The sequence below is a fragment of the Myxine glutinosa genome, chromosome 2 (genome assembly GCF_964187855.1).
Source record: "Myxine glutinosa chromosome 2, kmMyxGlut1.1, whole genome shotgun sequence".
Taxonomy (NCBI): domain Eukaryota; kingdom Metazoa; phylum Chordata; class Myxini; order Myxiniformes; family Myxinidae; genus Myxine; species Myxine glutinosa.
The window spans coordinates 197,499,753-197,520,053 of record NC_136262.1 but is presented as its reverse complement, the minus strand read 5'-3'; the positions used below and the strand labels follow the sequence as shown (position 1 = coordinate 197,520,053).

General features: G+C 49.6%; 2 protein-coding genes across 12 annotated transcripts in view; one reads left to right on the top strand and one right to left on the bottom strand.

The window, feature by feature from the left end:
* NAGK (N-acetylglucosamine kinase) overlaps positions 1–1,751 on the top strand; it is a 48,316-nt gene extending 46,565 nt beyond the window's left edge. For 6 of the 11 annotated variants that reach the window (XR_013622448.1, XR_013622446.1, XR_013622449.1 and 3 more), the window contains 2 exons: positions 662–936; positions 1,370–1,751. Coding sequence is in view for 5 of the 11 variants with exons in the window: in XM_068106499.2 (XP_067962600.2) it covers positions 662–858 (197 nt within the window). In the remaining 6 variants the exon portion in view is untranslated. Of the gene's footprint in view, positions 1–661 lie in introns of all 11 variants that reach the window. The other 5 variants (XM_068106499.2, XM_078772154.1, XM_068106501.2 and 2 more) reach the window with 1 other exon arrangement.
* ST3GAL5 (ST3 beta-galactoside alpha-2,3-sialyltransferase 5) overlaps positions 1–20,301 on the bottom strand; it is a 1,112,943-nt gene that overhangs the window by 1,022,850 nt on the left and 69,792 nt on the right. The window lies entirely within an intron of this gene.

Here is a 20,301-nt window from a genome sequence, read left to right as displayed (position 1 = left end):
GCCTAGCTAAGGCCTAGACCAACACAAACTCTTAATTGATACAACAGGGCCAAGTAAGTATGTACAAGAAGACACGGGAATAGATTCACGATACGAATGACAGTCCAGAGAACAAGTGACAACAGTTCGACAAAACAGATCCAATCCGGTATACTTAGCTTTTGAAGAAGTTGCACTCACAAATAAACTGCAACAGGAAGTTTGTCATCATGCTAGAATTGGGGGGCATCTTGTTATGTTAAAACGTAAATGTCATTCGCTCATTATATTTGTCAATCAGGATGATGCATAGGTAATGCTTGGCCTTTGGGCTCTCTAGTTTGGGTTCAAATAAACTGTTATCCTGATGCTTCACGGGTAGGGCTTTGCATCGATGAGTGTGTTGTCCCTCAGATGGACATTAAGCTGGTAGATGTTAAATATCTCGAGTGTCCTTCAATGAGGAGTAGGCAAGTTATGGCCTGCACTCAGGTCCAATTCCAAATTCCTGCACTGGTGTGCAGCGGCACTGCATCATCTGCAGAGCCACACTTCAAGAATGATGTAACCAGGAAAACCTTCAAAATTTAATTAATTGCAATATTAATTTTTTATGATTTGTCCATTGCTGTAATAAACTCCAAGCCATCCTGAAATTGCTTTTCTTACACTGCATTTGCAGGATTCTTGGAAGCGCTCGACTTAGGCCGCAGATCCTGCACTGCACATTGCCTGTCCTCCATAACGCTGCTGCACCTGAAACAAAGTTCTGCTTACGGTGGGGCTAGTCTCGGTGCCCGAGAGTCTGGCTTCCACCTGCCCCTTGACTACGACGCCCACACAGAGGCCTTTTTCAGCCACACGTTTTCTGCGTCCTAGCCCTTCGACCGTTCCATTGTCCTGCTCGGCCCACGTCAACACAGTTATAGAACTTGCAAGATTTTAAAATACTAGGGCGTGCCCGTACGTGGGTGCAAAAAAACATGCGTGCAAACAACAACAACAAAAAAAAACTTTGAAACCACGTGGCAGTAACGACCACAGAACCCCCCCCCCCCCTCTATTTACATGAAATGGTTTGGTCCATTCGCAAAGCCAAAGCGAACGGCTTGCGAGTACGGTAGAACCCCCCCCCCCCCCCCCTCTATTTACATGAAATGGTTTGGTCCATTCGCAAAGCCAAAGCGAACGGTTGGTAAATAAATCGCCATAGCTCGGTAACTACTTCTCCGATTAATATGAAACCTTGAAAAGGCACATCCTCAGGTCCCCAGCAATATACCTGGCAAGTTTCAAGTATATCGGACCCGTGGTTGTCGAGAAACAGCGGTCACAGACAAACAAACACACAGACACACACACACACAGAGATTACTGGAATTATAGATAGATACAATTTGCCATTGCTTGTCGATCTGCTAAGCACTCGGTTGGCAATACTGGGTTTGTGGTGATGGGCATTTGAAAATTTTTATTCTATTTGCAAATCCGGATTATTTTGTGGTATTTTATATCTGTTCTTCATTTGCAATTTAATTATTAGATCAAATATAATGATTTTGTGCAATGTTTTAAAAGTGAAATAATTTCAGATTTGCAGTTGAAGTTTTAAATGATTGTTTCTTTTTAAGACCTATTATTGCTCTTTGGGGGAAAACTTCCTGTTTAGTCCTAATCACTTTTTTATTCATGGTTCTTATCTCATTGGTTGTTTCTTATCGGTTTGATGAATGCCAATGGCTGTCTACAATATATAAATTAATTGGATTCTCCCTATGTTGGAAAGCTGTTTTTATTGGTTGCTCGATAACAAATGAGTATGCATGTCAGGACCAGCTCTCATTAAAAAGGGGGCACTCAGGCAAGGGGTCAAGATGGCCGCCGTAGGCTTCCTTTCGTCATGAAGGGACAGTGTTCCTTGTGGGAGTCTGAGGGTGAAGCCCCCTGAAGCTATGTGGTTTTAAGTATTTAAATATACCAGAGATGGTTTTTACAGCATAGTACTACACTGTCTATGAACAGGCCACCTGCATCACTTTAATTGGCATCACATCCGAAATAAGCCAAAATACTGGGAATACACAACAGCTGGTGTCCCGGGAAGGTACAAAATGGGATGCGGGATGCTTCGTTAAATAACAAGGAAATCCCGTAAAATATAATCCCAATTGTAAAATATAATTTATATCCAGTCATACTTTTTCCCATTGTAGAGAGTCGTATTTACTTAACTAGTGAGGTACCCGTGCTACACACGGGTGGGAGGCCAGAAGCAAACAGACAATGCAGAAACGGCGAATGCGCATGAAACCAATAAATTCACATTCCCGTAGCATCTTCAGTCGCACGTCAGACATGGACAGCAAGTTCGTGAAGGACTTCCATGAAAAACGTACCCGTTGGCAAGCAAACGGGTACGTTTGTTCCATACCCAGTCAATGGCGAATCTGCATATGGCGATCCACGAATTCACGTTTAGAAAGTAGAAACCGTCACGGCATTTCGTCATCCACTCGAACTCGATATCTCTTTTTTCATTCCAAACAGCATAACTCCAATCACAAATGAAATAACATTAATATAAAAAATAAACTTGTAACAACATTCGTAACATTAACAAATATTTAAATCCTGATGTCAAGTTCCGTATGGTTGGGTGAATACAATTACGAATTCAAAATCGTAATTGTATTCACTCGATTCCAATCATCAATTGATACTTTAACAAAACGATTAACACGATTAACATTTAATGATTTAACATTACGATTGAATGACAGTTGTATTTGGATATTATCAAACTCACGCATTGCCGTCATCTGTCCACTTCCACATTCGCGGCAGTTCATAATTGTCATCAAAATCTAAACAGTATTTGTAGAATTTCAATAAAAGCCACATCACTGTTCATATCGGTAAATATTATTCCATCGTGTTTGGAAAAACTGTGCATGGATGATGCACATGATGATGATGATGCACAACACAAAAAGATGTGCATGAAAGAAGTTTCGGGAACTGAGTGGCGTGCTGATGAGGAGGGGAGTGTCGTTGAAGCTGAAGGGAAAGGTGTATGCTGCATGTGTGAGAAGTGTTATGATTTATGGGAGCGCGACATGGGTAATTAACGTAGAACAGCAACGAAGGCTGGAAAGGGTGGAAATGCAAATGGTTCGGTGGATGTGTGGAGTATCGATAGAGAGGAAGACAAATGATGAATTGCGAAAGATGATGGGAATCGAGCCTGTGATTGATGCTGTGAAGAGAAACTGGTTGAGATGGTTTGGTCATGTGTTGAGGAAGGATGAAAGTGACTGGTTGAGAAGAGTGATGGAAATGAATGTAGAAGGAAGTCGAGGACGGGGAAGACCGAGAAAGACTTGGCTAAAGATGGTGGAAGAAGAAATGCGGGCAAGAGGGTTAACAAGGGGAGATGCAGAAAATAGGGCAAAATGGAGAAGATTGTCATGGAAAATGGCCTTAAAATGCATGTTGTTGTTTGTTGTGTTTGGAAAATTGGAAAACTTGGAAAAACAATATAGCCTATTTTACTCCCAGGGGTCCCAGGAATACCCACCCAAAATATCGTTGCGATCGGTTGAGCCGTTTTTGCGGTACCTTTGAACGGACGGACGGACATTTTGTGAATTATAGTAAGATGACCCAAACTCAACACAGGGGTGGTACCATATATTGTTTATGCCAAATGGATACATTGCACTAGCCAGTCTTTTTGAATCCAGAGATGAAGGCTTAGGACAGAGCTGAATAACTGAGTAATAAGTAACAAAGAAACAACAGGGTAGAGGGGAATGAATGGATAAGCATCATTGTAAGTGAGTGAAGAATGCAACAGGCAAAGAAGCAGGCACAGATTTAATGGGCAAAGGAAGACTGGAGACACGTGGGATGAAGATTATAGATGGTGGCCAAAAATACCTGACATCTATGTTTGACGAGCAAAGGTACCCAGCATTGCCAGGGAGAAAGGGGGGGGGGGGGGGTGTTGGGTGGGGAGGAGGGTAAACTCCATACGGGGAATAGGTGTTGTTAACGATGACGTCATCGGTGCCATAATTATGACGTCATAATTCGACAGGGACAACGCTTAGTCTGATCAGTTTGAAATTTATTGAGCATGATGTATGCAACAATTTTTAGAGAATATAAATTTATGATGTCATCACTCACATGGTCTGGCAGCCATATTGGATCAAAGAAAAAGAAAAGTTCAAAAACAGAAGAGTTGGCTCACACCAAGTTGACTGTGCAGGGTAAGTATTCTATGAATACCATCTAGTTTAAAATGTGTCAGTTATTTATTGGTCACCCTGTGTAAGTGGGAGGCGGAGGAGGGAGTCCTGTGCTGCAGCTTGTTGGGAAATACGAATTAGCTTTCGGATATTTAATTTGGCCATCTCCAAGGGGCGGATGCAGCAGCACCAACCTATAGTGGGAAGCCATACTCCATGGTGCTGTGGAACAATGCCAAATAGGTACAATGGGATGAGGGTACCACGGAAGGAAATTGGCTGTCGCTTGGTATTACACTTTTTGGGGATAAAGTGCATCCGTGGAAGATTTTGGCCAAGACCAAGGAGCTCCAGATGCTTCAATTTAATGAAATTGTGTAAACTGATATTATGCATGCTTTTACTCATTTTTACCTGGTACATGTTGCAGGTCTACAATAGCTTTGCGTTGTTGTTCTTCTTCTTGTTCTTGTTATTCTTGTTGGGGTTGATTTTTTAAAAATGTGCAGCCATTGATCGGACAGCTGCCGGACTACACCCACATCTGTTGCTTGACTCCACCCACCATAGTGCTAAGACAAAATGATATGGCCACCATCTTGTTTCCTTGTGGGCCTACCATATTAGGCCTGTATAGGCCTCTGCTGATTATAGACTGTCCAGCTTTGTTGCTTCAAGTTGCCATTAACATTTTTTTGTCGTGTTAAAATTATTAGTAAGGCAATCAAGCCGTACCCGCCACCCTAAAAAAATAGTGTTACATGATTTTTGAATGGCCCCATATGTACACGTTAAATGCATGTTTCCCAATCGGCCCATTACCAGATTTTTTAAAAGTCAATTCAATCTTGCTTAATGGCAAAGTCCCGGAACTCGAATGACCACATGCAGGTTTTTATGAGCAAAAGGTTTATTACCACAAAGAGAGAGAGAAAAAAAGAGCTGGAGGGCAGAAACTTGCTCACTAAATACACCTCTGATGTCCTTGAGGCCCGAGCATAGATATACTGTAAACTATACACCCCACAGAGGATAATAACATAACCTTTACTGCCACACCTGTTCGGAGTGGGTGCGCTAGTTGTCTGAAACCAGACCCAGCTGCACGTCAGAATCGTTATTGATATTGAACCAAACCGAGAAGACCCTCGGAGATGAACTGTAATACCTTCAACAGCAAGGATGAGGGAGTTGGGTAGACAGAGGAGGTGAAATTTTTTTGTGTGTCGCAGGTTGTGACCACAGTGTGGTCATTCTTGTTAATTAATGTAACTTTGTACAAGATTTTTTTTTAAAGATTTGCAGGAATTATGGAGATGGAGACCGTCAATCTTTCTTGCAATTACTCTTTCCCCTGCCATGACAGGCATTTGTTCAGCAATTTAAGTGGGAAAAAGACAAAAGCATTTCAAAATCTATAAATGAATGAATAGGTAATGACTAATTAGTCTTTCAGTCATCTTTCGAGAATGATCTACTGATCTAATTTATTGTCCAAATTTGCCAAGTACATGTAACAATTCCCATAACACTCCACTGATAAAATTATCACCCACCTTTATCGATAACAGACAAATGTAATCAGCCGATACCTGCATTGATGTTGTGTTATTGTTAAAACATCGTCTTTGAAAGGTCTTCATTGGAGTGACCGTGCAGTCGGGCCTGCCACCTGAAAGTCGGTATTTTTACGGCATAGCCCATCCGGCAAAGCTGTCTACAACAGTGTTTGTCCGCCTGTATGTATGTATGTATGTATGTCCCCTCAAACATATACCAATCAGAGCTGAGGATCTGATCACATGACAGGGTGATGTGATTACGTCTGATGTCATTACGGTGGTGCGGCGGCTGACTCTCCACACAACACCATTTTGATTTAAATGCCGAACACATCGTCAAACCTGTCATATATCACAATCGCTATGCTCTACCTTTACGTTTTTCATTCAGTGTGAAACACAAACAAACCGATTTTTAAAATGATCATCAAATATCGAAAGCATCGACGTTACGTCTCTTGCAACAAAACCGTAGGTATAGGCCTTAGGCTTCATGTCTCACCTTCGGACAAATTAAGACCAGGTTAATTAAAACAGTAGTGTATCATTTCAATAGTATCGTTTTGTAATAATAATATAGTAAATATAACTATCACTTTAATCCCAATGGCATGAATACAAAGTCAATGGATTGAAGCGGTGTATGGTTCATGAATCTATGATAAGCGGTGTTCGGCACTGATATTAATAATCGCAGAAGTAAGGAATTAGCCTCGGTTTTTTAAATGGTAATATCATTTTCGAAATGTAATATAGTAAATATACGTTAATATTATAGTAAATCTAATCGTAAAGCCTCAGTCACACTGGATCGTACGTTTTCTGGATCGTGCGATTGGTGGCTCGCCTTCACGCTGTTGAAACCAAAGCATTCAGAATCATTGGAATCTCCCGCGATGAAGCTAACTCCAAGGGCCTCTCACTCACTCACCGCAGGCAGGTTGGTGGTCTTTCCGTCTTCTACCGACTCCTCTCTGGCCTTGCCCCCCCCAGCTCTCTCTGGGCTCTGTCCCGCAAATATTCCTACAGGTCGCACAAGATCTGCCTGCAACCCTCTTATGGTTAAACTGCCAAAATCAAGACTTTCTGCTCACCTTCACTCCTTCATTCCTCTTTTCTCCCACCTCTGGAACAAACTCCCTCACTCTCTTCAATCCCACTCCACCCTCCAAGTCTTTAAAACAGCTGTTCACCACCATCTCTTATCTTCCCCCATCCAAAATCTTGATCTTTTCTACCCCTGCTAATTTCACCCCAATTCCACTTTTTTGAAATACCAACTTCTGTCCAGGAAGTCCTTGGTGTCCTTGTGTTTTATACTTCTCCCTCCCCTCCACCCCCTTCCCATGCCTCCTCCCCCCAGGCCCTCTCCCTTCCACACATCTCCCTGCTCTCGGATGTTGTGTTTGTGTGCTTCCCCTTCTCTCCCCCCATCTTGTCTTCCGCTCCCTCTTTTTGGGTATTTTGTTTGTCTGGTTGATTTGTTTGTGAAGTAAATGATAGCTCTTTCCCGAGCCTCGATTCAGTATACAAAAAAAAAATTAAAAAAATTGGCCCAGGTACGACCAATCGGCAATGTTTGCTACGATCTCCATTTGCGATCGCATACTGCGATTGCTCTTAAGACTAGTGGTAGGTCATCGTACGATTGGTGGTACGCGTGGTCATGCGATCACCAACGATTGGAGAAGATCGATCGCAAGATCAATCATAGGTAATCGTGCGACTAGTGGTGGCGATCAGCGACCGATTGTACGATCAATCGTGGCGACCTGCGACCACTCGCACGATCGATCGCAGCCAGTCGTGAGATGTGTCGCTCGATCAGATCTAAAGGCTCGCGATCGTGCGTCAGCATCAGTAGTCACCTACCTCTCAAAGAGTACACTTCGTCGAACTTTTCAACTGAAACTATAATTCGCTATGCCTCCCAAGAAGGGAGCTGTGGCCTGGCAGCTTAGTTCTGCACTGTGGTGCAGGAGCACACACGTTGAACAAAGGTAGGCCACAACGCTTTGGTTATCATCGAGCTCTTTATTCATTGCTCACTCATCCGCACTGGCGCGCTCCGGGCTGCGCGCCCGGTGTATATCCCGCGGCCACGCCTACCCCTCGGGCGTGGCCGCCGCCCACTTGGTGCGTGGAATGATGCCCTCACGCCAGTGAGCTTTCGTGTCCGCCACACGTGCCCGCCCAGAATTCCCGTGCACCTGGAGGGCCAGCTTGCGGGGCAACCGGATGACCCGGCCGAAGCGCCCTCTGGCGACTGGTGGCGTCCGGGGTGCAGGGATGCCTCCGGTTGCACCCGGGATGGGTGCGGACCGGGGGGCGGCGTGCCGGCGGGCCTGGGCGGTGCCGGGGGTCCGCCCGCAGGGGGGCGGCCCCGACGCGGGGGCCGAGCCACCGGCGGTGGGTGGTCCACGTCGAGGTGGGCCGGCTTGAGGCGATCCACCGAGACGCGGTCGGGAGTGCCGCCGATGTCCAAGGTGAAACGTTTCACCCCGGTCTCCAGCACGCGGAAAGGCCCGTCGTACGGGGGCCGCAGTGGTGTCCGGTGGGCGTCGTGCCGGACGAAGACGTACTCCGCGGTGCGAAGCTCCCGGGCGACGTGCGTAGGCGGGTGCCCGTGGTGCGCCGTCGGCAACGGGGCGAACCTCCGGGCAGTGTCCTGCAGTGCGGAGCGCTCCTGCGCCGCGGACCATGGTGCCGTGGGGTCGGGGAGGAACTCTCCCGGCACCCGCAGCGGTTGTCCGAAGACCAACTCTGCCGCGGATGCGCGCAGGTCGTCCTTGGGCGCCGTCCGGAGGCCCAGCAGGACCCAGGGGAGCCGGTCGACACAGCCGCCATCGCGGAGGGTGGCCCGGAGCGCGGCCTTCAACGAGCAGTGGAACCGCTCGCACAGGCCGTTGGCCTGGGGGTGGTAGGCCGTGGTTCAGTGCAGCTGGACCCCGAGCCCCCGCGCGACCGCCCCCCAGAGCTCCGAGGTGAACTGGGGGCCGCGGTCGGACGAGATGTCCGAGGGGGCGCCGACCCGGGCGACCCAGGTGGCGATGAACGCCTGCGCTATGTCCGCCGCCGTCGTCGCCGCCAAAGTCACGGCCTCCGGCCACCGGGTGGTGCGGTCCACCATGGTGAGGACGTAGGTGAAGCCCCGCGAGGGGGGCAGAGGTCCCACCAGGTCCACATGCACGTGGTCGAACCTACGTGCCGGCACCGTAAACGGGGCCAATGGGGCCTGGGTGTGCCGGTGCAACTTCACGCGCTGGCACGCGAGGCACGTCCTGGTCCAGCCGCGGACGGCCTTCCAGAGGCCATGCCAGACAAACTTGTCGGCGACCAACCTCTGGGAGGCCTTCGTGCCCGGGTGGGACAGGCCGTGGATGGCGTCAAAAACCTGGCGCTGCCAGCCCGTGGGCACGATGGGGCGAGGCCGCCCGAGGGAGACGTCACACAAGAGGGCCGCGCCGTCGAACGGCACCTCGGTGACGTGGAGGCCCATGACGGCGGTCCGCAAGGCCTGGACGCCGGGGTCGGCGGCCTGGTCCGCCGCCATCCGGGCATAGTCGATGCCAAGGTGGACTGCGTGGGCGACGGACCGGGAAAGGCAATCCGCCACCGGGTTGTCCTTCCCCGCGACGTGCCGGATGTCCGTCGTGTACTCGGACACGGCCGAGAGGTGACGCTGCTGCCGGGCCCACCACGGCTCGGTGACCTTGCCCATCGCGAAACTCAGTGGCTTGTGGTCGACGAAGGCCGTGAACGCACGGCCCTCGAGCAGATGGCGGAAGTGCCTGACCGCCAGGTGAAGCCCGAGCAACTCGCGGTCGAAGGTACTATAGCGGCGTTCGGGCGGGCGAAGCTGCCGGCTGAAGAACGCCAACGGTTGCCAGGCACCACGCACCCATTGCTCGTGCACCGCGCCCACCGCGTAGTCTGAGGCGTCGGTGGTGAGGGCGATCGGGCGCCGGGTGCGCGAGCATGGTGGCGTTAGCCAAGGCGAGCTTCGCGCCCGCGAACGCCGCGTCCATCTGCTCGGTCCAGGTAACGTCACCTTTGCCCGGCTTGCCCTGGAGGGCCTCGTGCAAGGGGCGCAGGAGCTGGGCGATGCGGGGCAGGAACCGATGGTAAAGGTTTACCATGCCCAGGAACTCCTGGAGCCCCTTGATCGTGCGGGGGCGCGGAAACCCCTTCACCGCCTCCACCTTGGCCGGTAGGGGGACGGCCCCGTGCCTGGTGACGCGGTGCCCCAAAAAGTCGATGTCGGCGACGCCGAACCGGCACTTGGCGGGGTTCACGATGAGGCCATGCTGGCCCAGACGTTCGAAGAGCGTGCGGAGATGGTGTAGGTGCTCTTCGCGGGACGCGCTGGCGACGAGGACGTCGTCCAGGTACACGTAGACGAAATCCAAGTCGCGCAAGACGCTGTCCATTAGGCGCTGGAATGCCTGAGCCGCATTCTTCAAACCGAAGGGCATCCGAAGAAATTCGAAAAGGCCAGACGGCGTGATGACCGCCGTCTTCGGGATGTCCTCCGGCCTGACGGGGACCTGATGGTAGCCGCGTATGATGTCCACCTTCAAAAAGAAGGACATGCCCGCCAACCGGGCGGAGAAGTCCTGGATGTGGGGGACGGGGACGGGGTAGCGGTCGGGGGTGGTGGCGTCGTTGAGGCGCCGGTAGTCCCCGCACGGTCGCCATCCCCCGCCGGGCTTGGGCACGATGTGAAGCGGCGACGCCCAAGCACTCTCGGAGCGCCGCACGATGCCGAGCCGCTCCAGTGTAGCGAACTCCGCTTTAGCTACGGCGAGCTTCGTCGGCTCGAGGCGGCGTGCCCGGGCGTAGACCGGTGGCCCGGCGGTGGGGATGTGGTGTTCCACCCCGTGCTTGATGGCCCCCGCCGAGAAGGTGGGCCGCGTGAGGGCCGGGAAACCTGCGAGGAGGCGGGTGAATTCGTTCGCTGCCGGAAGCGTACAGATGAACCTGGCCGGAACCGAACCGCTCAGCAAGCCGCTCGATGAGCCGCTCCGGGAGCTGCTCAACGAGGCAGGCAGCGCGCAAGCGAGCGAGCTGAACGTCTCAGCCTGGACAAGCCTTCTGTGTCCTCCGGCCTGAACGGAGGACACAGACCGGTGGCCCGGTGCCCGGGCGTATACCCGTGGCCCGGCGGTGGGGATGTGGTGTTCCACCCCGTGCTTGACGGCCCCCGCCGAGAAGGTGGGCCGCGTGAGGGCCGGGAAACCTGCGAGGAGGCGGGTGAATTCGTTCGCTGCCGGAAGCGTACAGATGAACCTGGCCGGAACCGAACCGCTCAGCAAGCCACTCGATGAGCCGCTCCGGGAGCTGCTCAACGAGGCGGGCAGCGCGCATGCGAGCGAGCTGAACGTCTCAGCCTGGACAAGCCTTCTGTGCTTGACGTCCACCAGTAGACCATTGGCACACAGGAAGTCCGCGCCGAGCAGTGCCATATGCACGTCGGCAGTGACGAACGACCATCGGAAAACCTGCCCTCCGAACCGCAGAGAAAGGCAGCGTTTTCCGTACGTGCGAATGGACGTACCATTGGCGGCAAGCAGCGCAGGGCCCCGGCCCGCGGACTGCTTGTCGGACGTACCGGCGGGAACGACACTCACCTGCGCTCCCGTGTCGCACAGGTAACGGTGCCCGGATAAGGTGTCCGTGATGAACAACAGGCTGCCAGTATGGCCGACGCTCATGGCAGGAAGCGAGCGCCGGCCTGGTCGTTTCCCGACCTGCCAAAAGTACAAGGCGGGCGACAGGACCTGGCCTTGTGGCCGAAACTGGCATGGAAACGGCACCAGGTCTGGCCCGGTGGTGGTCGCCGCACCGGTTGCGACGACGGTGGTGGGCGGGGCATGGCGGCGGCCACGCATGGATCCGCCAAACCTACGCCGCGCTCGGAAGGAACCGAACGCCATGCCACGCGGCGATCCGCCAAACCTACGCCGTATTCGGGAGGATCCGAACGCCATGCCACGCGGCGATCCGCCAAACCTACGCCGTGCTCGGAAGGATCCGAACCACCCGCGCCGTGCGCGGCGCCAGGACCCACGACGGCCGTGCTATATGCCGGCCGCGCATCGTGGGCTGCGAAGTACTTGTCCGCCTCCCTGGCCAGGGCCCGCGGTTCCGTAATGGTCGACCCGGCCAACGCGAGCCGCACCTGTACAGGCAGCGCGCAGAGGAAGAGAGCACGGAACAGGAAATCTGCGCGGCCGTCGCCGAGCAGGGCCAGCATGTAATCCATGCGGGCGGACGGGCGTGTGTCGCCGAGGGCGGGAAGGTGCAAAAGACGGTCGGCGCGGTCGGCCTCTGGGAGGCCAAACGTATCGAGGAGCAGCTGCTTGAGTGCCGCGTACTTGCCCTCGTCCGGCGGGTGCTGGAGGAAGGACACGACGCGCGCGGCCGTGCCGGAGCCAAGGGCAGCGACCACATAGACGTACCTCGTGTCGTCCGCCGTGACGTCCCGGAGCTGGAATTGGGCCTCGGCTTGAAGAAACCAGGTGTCGGCCTGCGCTTCCCAGAACTCCGGCAGCGTGATCGCGTTGATGGCCATTGCGCGTTCGGGGGTTCAACTACGGTTGAACCAGTCGGAGGTCACCAATGTGGTGCGGGAGCACACACGTTGAACAAAGGTAGGCCACAACGCTTTGGTTATCATCGAGCTCTTTATTCATTGCTCATTCATCCGCACTGGCGTGCTCCGGGCTGCGCGCCCGGTGTATATCCCGCGGCCACGCCTACCCCTCGGGCGTGGCCGCCGCCCACTTGGTGCGTGGAATGATGCCCTCATGCCAGTGAGCTTTCGTGTCCGCCACAGCACATTACTTTATTGTGTTAAAGATTTTACTTTGACAAAGAACGGTGTTTGTGTATACATGTATTGATTTAATTTGTATTTAAAATAATAATTTTTTCCATTGTAATATACACCAGTCATTTATTACTCAGACCATACACACACAATAAAGACAACTAATTATTACTTTTTCTCCTGACATACCATGAAATAGCATGTTTATTGAACAAGTTCATTGCAAAATAGATATGCAAAAATAGATCATACACATAGCATATAATATATGATACACATATCTCCAAAAAAAAATCAAAATTCCAACATTCACACAACAGTTCCTAGATCATGTTATCCTGCCATGGGACACTGCCGACGTTGTTGTAGTAGTGCTTGAGGTAAACACGCATAGCCTTGGTGAGCTAAAGACTGCGAGCTGCGAGCTAAAGACTGGTGGTACCACCAATCGTAAGGTCGTGCAACCAGTCGGGACTGGTCGCACTACCGATCGTGAGGTCGTACGACAGGTTGCACCACCAATCGTCAGGTGGCAGGACCAGTAGCACGACCAATCGTGTGACTACTTGACCCGCGATCATGCACGACTGGTGGTGCGTCCATGCGCGACTGGTGGTACGACATGTAAGACCTGTCTGTGACCTCTTATGATTTGGAATCGCAGGTCAGATGTTTTGAACATGACCATCGACCTTGCTGCGACTGATTTTGCTCTGGCGATCACCCACGACCTCTGCGACCAGTGGCGCGCTCTTTCTACGATTTGCCCGCGATTCCAACATTTTTCAGTCACAGCTAGGTCGTAACCTGGTCGCAGGCCCGGTGTGACTGGGGTCTTACACTAATCCCTTTGTAGTGACTGCAAACGTACTGGAAGTAAAAATATATCATCTTCTACATATTAAAGTAGCGGCAGTTTTGTGTCCGTTACATCATTACGTCTATGATGTCATTACGATGGCTGACTGCACCGACCGACATTTTAATTTACTAGTACACCCGCTCACTACGGGAGCTGCAGGAAGGGTCATTCCTCTTTGGGGTACCTATATAGATTACAGTCGATCTATGGTCGGGTCTCAAGACATTGGGTGTGTGTTCATTTACCAACGTTCTTGTGGAGAGATCGCCAAGTGGTTTAAGCAGTCAAACAAGCACTCCATTCAAAACCCTTAAGGAACGGCTGGCTTGGCAAGCGCTAGCTAGCTGCTTGGTAAATGAGCACACCTCCAACACTTGTGGGGTATATAGATTACAGTAGATCTTCGCTCAGTTCTGTAAGTACAACTTACCTCATGGATGTCGGGATTCCTCCAAATTTCTTTGTTTAATGTTATAAACAGCATTAGCGACTGTTTAAAAAGCTAATCATATGTATTTGGGGTTTATAATATTTTACAAGCCCGGCTACGCCGCTGTTGGAGTTTTGGTCTTGTTTCTTATGTAGATGCAGGTTCTGAGTTGCTGTGAATGTTACCATTGAGTGGAAATGGACAATATGTTGTTAACCTTGATTTGGATATGTCAACATTATTCATTCTTGTTTTTGTTTTTGTTGTAGTAGTAGTAGTAGTAGTAGTAGTAGTAGTAGTAGTAGTAGTAGTAGTAGTAGTTAGTAAGTGGTATTATTAATATTATTATTAGTAGTAGTAGTGGTAGTAGTGGACAGTTATCTTGGACAAGCCCGTGGCATGGAGACAGCCAATCGATCTCCCAGAAGCGACCCTGAGATCCCCCACATCCAGTATAGTGTACCTCCGTCTTCACTAAGTCAGGGCCATGACAGAGTTAGAGGGAGAAAGAAAGAGAGACAAGAGGGAAAGGGCCGGTCCATGGGGACCGATTGGCTCTCTGACCGTGACCGCACTGCCCTGACGAATCCAGTCACCATGGAAGAATGGGGTAGATTTGTCCCTCGGTTTGCGTTGGAGGGTGCAACCACCACGAAGAGGTGTCCTCGATAGTTGTTGGTTCTGTATTTGTAAGTAAGCTGTGTAATCTGCATAATCTATGCGAATGGGTTGGATTGAACCGAAAACTACCATTCTGGCCAATTTGCAGCAGAGGGAGCTGTATCCGCAAAATAACGATTCCTTTGGATGCATCTGCAAAGCGAGCTGCCCCATCTGCATTTAGATTGCGGAGGTTAAAGGTCACATAGTACCTTAAAAAAAAAAGAGGACTTTTAATATAAATTTGCTCAATTATGTCCACTGGGAAAAAATCAGGTCCATCCCTTCTTCTGTGTGCTGCACATAGAGGCTCGTTCCCTTTCTTCTCCTTCTCTCCACATTACTCCCACACGTCCCACATTGCTTCAGGTGATAACTACTGATAAGTAATTGCTGATGGCAGTGAATCCCTATGTATACACTCAGACCCCGCATAGCACTGATTCGTTACAACACGGTTTTTAAATTATATTCAATCTTCTATTGAAATTTTTTTTAAATGACAAAAATTCATTCCAAACAACAATTAAAACTTCTCAAGAGCGGCCGCCATTACAGTAAACATTCAATCAGCCAATGAGAGCGCTTCACATACGCTCTGAGCCACTCGCAGCCAATCGCGTATTAGTTCATGCTCTGCCTCCACCGCGTGTGTAAACGTTCTTGCTCCCTCGCAAACTTTCCCCATTTTTTTCACCCATAATGTCTGGAAAACAGCCTGAAACTTCCAGTGAAGGTCGTGCGTCCAAGATGTCTACGAAAAGCATTCGCATGGATGTGAAACTGCAAGTGATACGGCCTTTGGAAGCTGGTGAGCGTCAGGTTGATGTCGGCGCCTCTTTGAACTTGGCCACATCGACGATCAGAATAATTATAAAAAATGCAGACAAGATAAAAGCTTCTGCAACGACGACCTCAAAGTTACCATCAACGAAGCATGGGTGGCGCCAGCGGGGGTCCAGGGGGTCCATCTGGAAGTCGGTCATGCGCGCCGCCATCTTGGTTTGGGGGAAATTGCGCGAAAGTTGGCGCAAACCGATCATCGACGCTCTGGATGCTTCAGCTTGTTGGCTGTGCAGCCCACAATACAGCAGCTTTTCGGCATTTTGCGGTTTCAAACTGTGACAAACGCGAATGGCGCCCAATGTTTTCCTCATTTCCAAGATCGCGGCGCCGCGGTGCGTAGCTGTGACGTCACGCCGACTTCCAGCATGGACCACCCGTCGGGGACAAGCCAAATAATTCGTCGGGGAAGAAGTCATCCTAAATAGTAAATTTTTGTCATAAATCGTATTACCCGACAAGATAAAAACACCCGATCGGGACAAATTCAGATTCCCCGACATAACAACATGTTACATGTACGCGGGTCACATCGATCGATCTTCAAGTTTGATGACAGTTATTACGTCACATCCGCCCAATTTAATTAGGTCTTATTCATCGGGCAACATGGCGAAATCATCACGACATAAAGTTCGTTGCTTAGAACCGGGGTGTGAAGAGGTTTTCGATAATGATTACGCGGGAAAACACACCAAAGTTAAGCACAAAACGATTTTTGAAAAAGGTAAAACAGCCAAAACGAGGTTTGTGTTGGATGGAGCCAAAAACAGCCAGATCTTCGTCAGATGTTTCAAAGAAAGCGAGCTCCCCGCACCGCCACTGTTACCACTGCTGCTACGCCGCCTAAATCTGAACCGTGGGAGGATGACGATGATCAATCGCTGTTGAATGAGCCTTCGTGTAGTGGCATGAAACGGCCTCGGCCCGTCACGCCCGTCAAATCATAAAATCGGCGTATCACCCGTCGGGGAGACATACCACCCATCGGGGAGACTTGTACCACCTGTCGGGCAAAACCTGGAGCCACCACTGCAACGAAGGTGGCTCGTTCAAGGAGCCATTTGCTTGAAAAAATGGAAAATCGACTTAATATATGGGTGCATGAACAAACACATCGAAACATGTCCTTAAGCCAGCTGATAATAATGGAAAAGGCAAGAAGCATCTTCAATCATATTCAAGAAGAAGAAGAAGGAGAGACGTCGGTAACATTCACAGGCAGCAGAGGTTGGTTTGATAGATTTAAACAGCGCAGTAACCTCCATAGCATCCACATCTGTGGTGAATCTGCAAGCGATGATCACCAGGCAGCCATTGAATTTCCCGACAAGCTCAAAGTGATCATTGAGCATGGAAACTACCCTCCTCAGCTCGTTTTCATTGTGGACGAGACTGAGCTGTTTTGGAAGCTCATGCCGTCTTGCACATTCATTTCCCGTGAAGGGTCGCATGCGTCAGGATTCAAGGCCTCAAAGGATCGCCTGACGTTGCTGTTTGGTAGTAATGCTTCGGGAGATTTTAAGGTGAAACCTATGCTTGTGTACCATTCAGAAATCCACGAATGATGAATGGGTTTTCAAAGAAAAAGTTGCCTGTCATCTGGAAGTCCAACAAGAAGGCTTGGGTGACAATGGCCACTTTCCAACAGTGGTACGATTCAAGTTTTTGCCCTGCTGTGAAGAGTTACTGCGAGGCAAACAATCTTGAATCGAAAGCAGTGTTGCTCGTGGACAATGCTCCAGGCCACCCAGACAACCTTGAAGGCCTCTGGAATTCACTACCTGTCGAGGTGGTGTTCCTTCCTCCCAACACGACTTCCCTTTTTCAACCGATGGGCCAGGGGTTATAACTAATTTTAAGGCATACGACCTGAGACGGACCTTCAGGCACCTTGTTGAGGCAACAGATGGTCCTAATGAGCAGTCAAGTAGGGACTTCTGGAGGTCGTTCAACATTATAAAGGCCAATGGAAACATCGGCACTGCCTGGGAGAAAGTCACCAACACCTGCATGAATGCTGTGTGGCAGAAGGTACGGCCGGAGGCATGCAAGAACTTCATGGGATTCGAGCTGTTGGTGCAAGCCATCACCAGCGACATCGTCCGGGCAGCCAACCTAGTTGGACTGGACCAAGTCGACGTTGATGATGTGGATGAGCTACTGCATTTACATGGGAATAGCCTAACAAATGAGGAACTGCTGGAGATGGAAGAACAGCGTGCTACAGGAGAGGCCGAGGACGCTGGTGCTGATGAGGCGAAACCTCACCACAGCCGTTTTGAACGAGGGCCTCACGAAGCTGAACGAGGTAAATTACGTCTTCTCTGAAAATGACTCGGATTGGAACCGCAGCACAAAAGTCAGCATAAATTTGCTCGACGCAGTTTCCAGCTACAGAGAAATGCTCTGGGAGTAGAAGCTCTGGGCAAGACAGTCAACCTGGATGCCTACTTCAAGAAGGGATCTACAGTTTTGCAGGAGGATGAGTCACGGCCTGGCCCATCTTCCCAACAGTAGCTCTTCCCACCTCATCGTAAACATAATCCAAGCTCTGACAAAATTCACTAGTGAGTGTTAATACAGTATACGTATGACTTACTGATGTTATTTTACGTAGGTATTGACAAATTATTATTTTTATTTATAAAGAAATGACGCGGTCGGGAAACGCATCTCAATATCTGTCATGTTATAATGGCCCCGCATAAAGCCGATTCGGTTAACACTCACACTTCTCGGAATGCATCCTAAGTGTTAAACGAGGTATGCCTGTATTGTGATGCTCGTTATTAGTCCCCTACCGGTGTACACCGGAGGGGACTATAGGTTTGCACGCCGTCCCTCCGTCTGTCCGTCTGTCAGTCTGTCAGTCCGTCACGCAAAGAACAGTTTTCCAGACTTTTTTTTTCTAAACTCTTAATGCTAATGATTTCAAACTTGGCACATGGTTTCCTCATGATAAGTTACAGGTCAGGTTCGAACTTCACGACGTTTCGATCATTTTTGACAAAGTTATGGCACTTTGAACTTTGGGAATTCTGATAATTCTGATAATTCTGATGATCCTTAACTCAGTGCCATTTTAAGTTTTAATTTCCTTTAAAAAACATTTTCTCTGCAATAATTGGACCGATTGAGATCAAATTTTCACCGTAGAGGGGACTCGGTCTGTAGAATATTATAATGGTAATTATGACGTCACAGGTCACGTGGTTCGGCCGCCATATTGTTTTTCATGTAAACACGAAAACCCCTTTTTCTCTGTAACGGCTGATCAGATCGAGGGCAAACTTTGCAGGTAGAATCGCATACCCATGACGAACAAAAAAGTCAACGAGCATGACGTCATGCGTCACATGGTTTCAGAGTTATGACGTTTTTAAGCATGAACCTTTAAAACCGATCCCCTCCCTCATTTTTTAGCCAATCGAGGGGAAACTTCACAGATTTGTTCAGCATGTCAGTCTACTAAAATGTCCTTTTGGAATTTGCGACAGGGCACGTGGTTTGGCAGACATCGTTAATTGAATGATTTTTTTTTTTTTTTAATGGATATCTCTTGAATCGCTAGTACCTCAGAATTATATAATTATATAATTACATGAGTTAGTAATTATATAATTCACACAGTGCAATACGTGTGATTTATGAATCATATAAACACTGACACTGATCACTGATCTGATAAACACTGATAAACACTGATCACTGACACCGTTTGGATTTATGCCAGGAAGAGGAACGACAGACGCGCTCTTTATTGTGAGGCAGTTGCAGGAGAAGTACCTGGAGAAGAGGAAGAGGTTGTTTCTTGGGTTTGTTGATCTGGAGAAAGCATTCAATAGGGTTCCACGTGAAGTATTGACATGGGCATTGAGGAAGTTAGGAGTGGAGGAATGGTTGATCAGAGTAGTGATGGCAATGTACAAAAGAGCATGCACAGCTGTAAGGACGAAGGACGGGAACAGTGGTGAGTTTGAGGTGAAGGTGGGAGTGCATCAGGGGTCAGTACTAAGTCCACTACGATTTGTAGCTGTGATGGAGGTGCTGGCTCAGAACGTAAAGGAGGGTTTACCGTCGGAGTTATTGTATGCAGATTATCTGGTGTTGATTGCGGAAAGCATGGATGGACTGAAGGAAAAAATGAACAAGTGGAAGGAATGCATGGAGACAAAAGGTCTGAAGGTGAATATCGGAAAGACGAAGGTGATGGCAAGTGGTAAAGCATGTGGTGAGGTGGAAAGAACTGGGAAGTGGCCATGTGCTGTGTGCAGGAGGGGTGTCGGAGTGAACTCCATTCGATATACAATGTGCGCTGAGTGGGTTCATCAAAAATGTAGTGGTCTGAGAGGGTCATTAACCAGTGTGGCAGCTACATTCAAGTGTAAGGTGTGCACAGAGGGAGCTGCAGATGGAGGAAATGTTGAGTTGGATCTTGGAGACGGCGTGAAGCTGGAAGGTGTGAAAACATTTTGCTACCTCGGAGACATGCTGAATAGAGAAGGTGGATCAGACTCGGCAACGGTTGCTGGAGTGAGATGTGCATGGAAGAAGTTTCGGGAACTGAGTGGCGTGATGATGAGGAGGGGAGTGTCGTTGAAGCTGAAGGGAAAGGTGTATGCTGCATGTGTGAGAAGTGTTATGATTTATGGGAGCGAGACGTGGGTAATGAACGTAGAGCAGCAACGAAAGCTGGAAAGGGTGGAAATGCGAATGGTTCGGTGGATGTGCGGAGTATCGTTGAGAGAGAGGAAGACAAATGATGAATTGTGAAAGATGATGGGAATAGAGCCTGTGATTGATGCTGTGAAGAGGAACAGGTTGAGATGGTTTGGTCATGTGTTGAGGAAGGATGAAAGTGACTTCTTTTTTTTTGT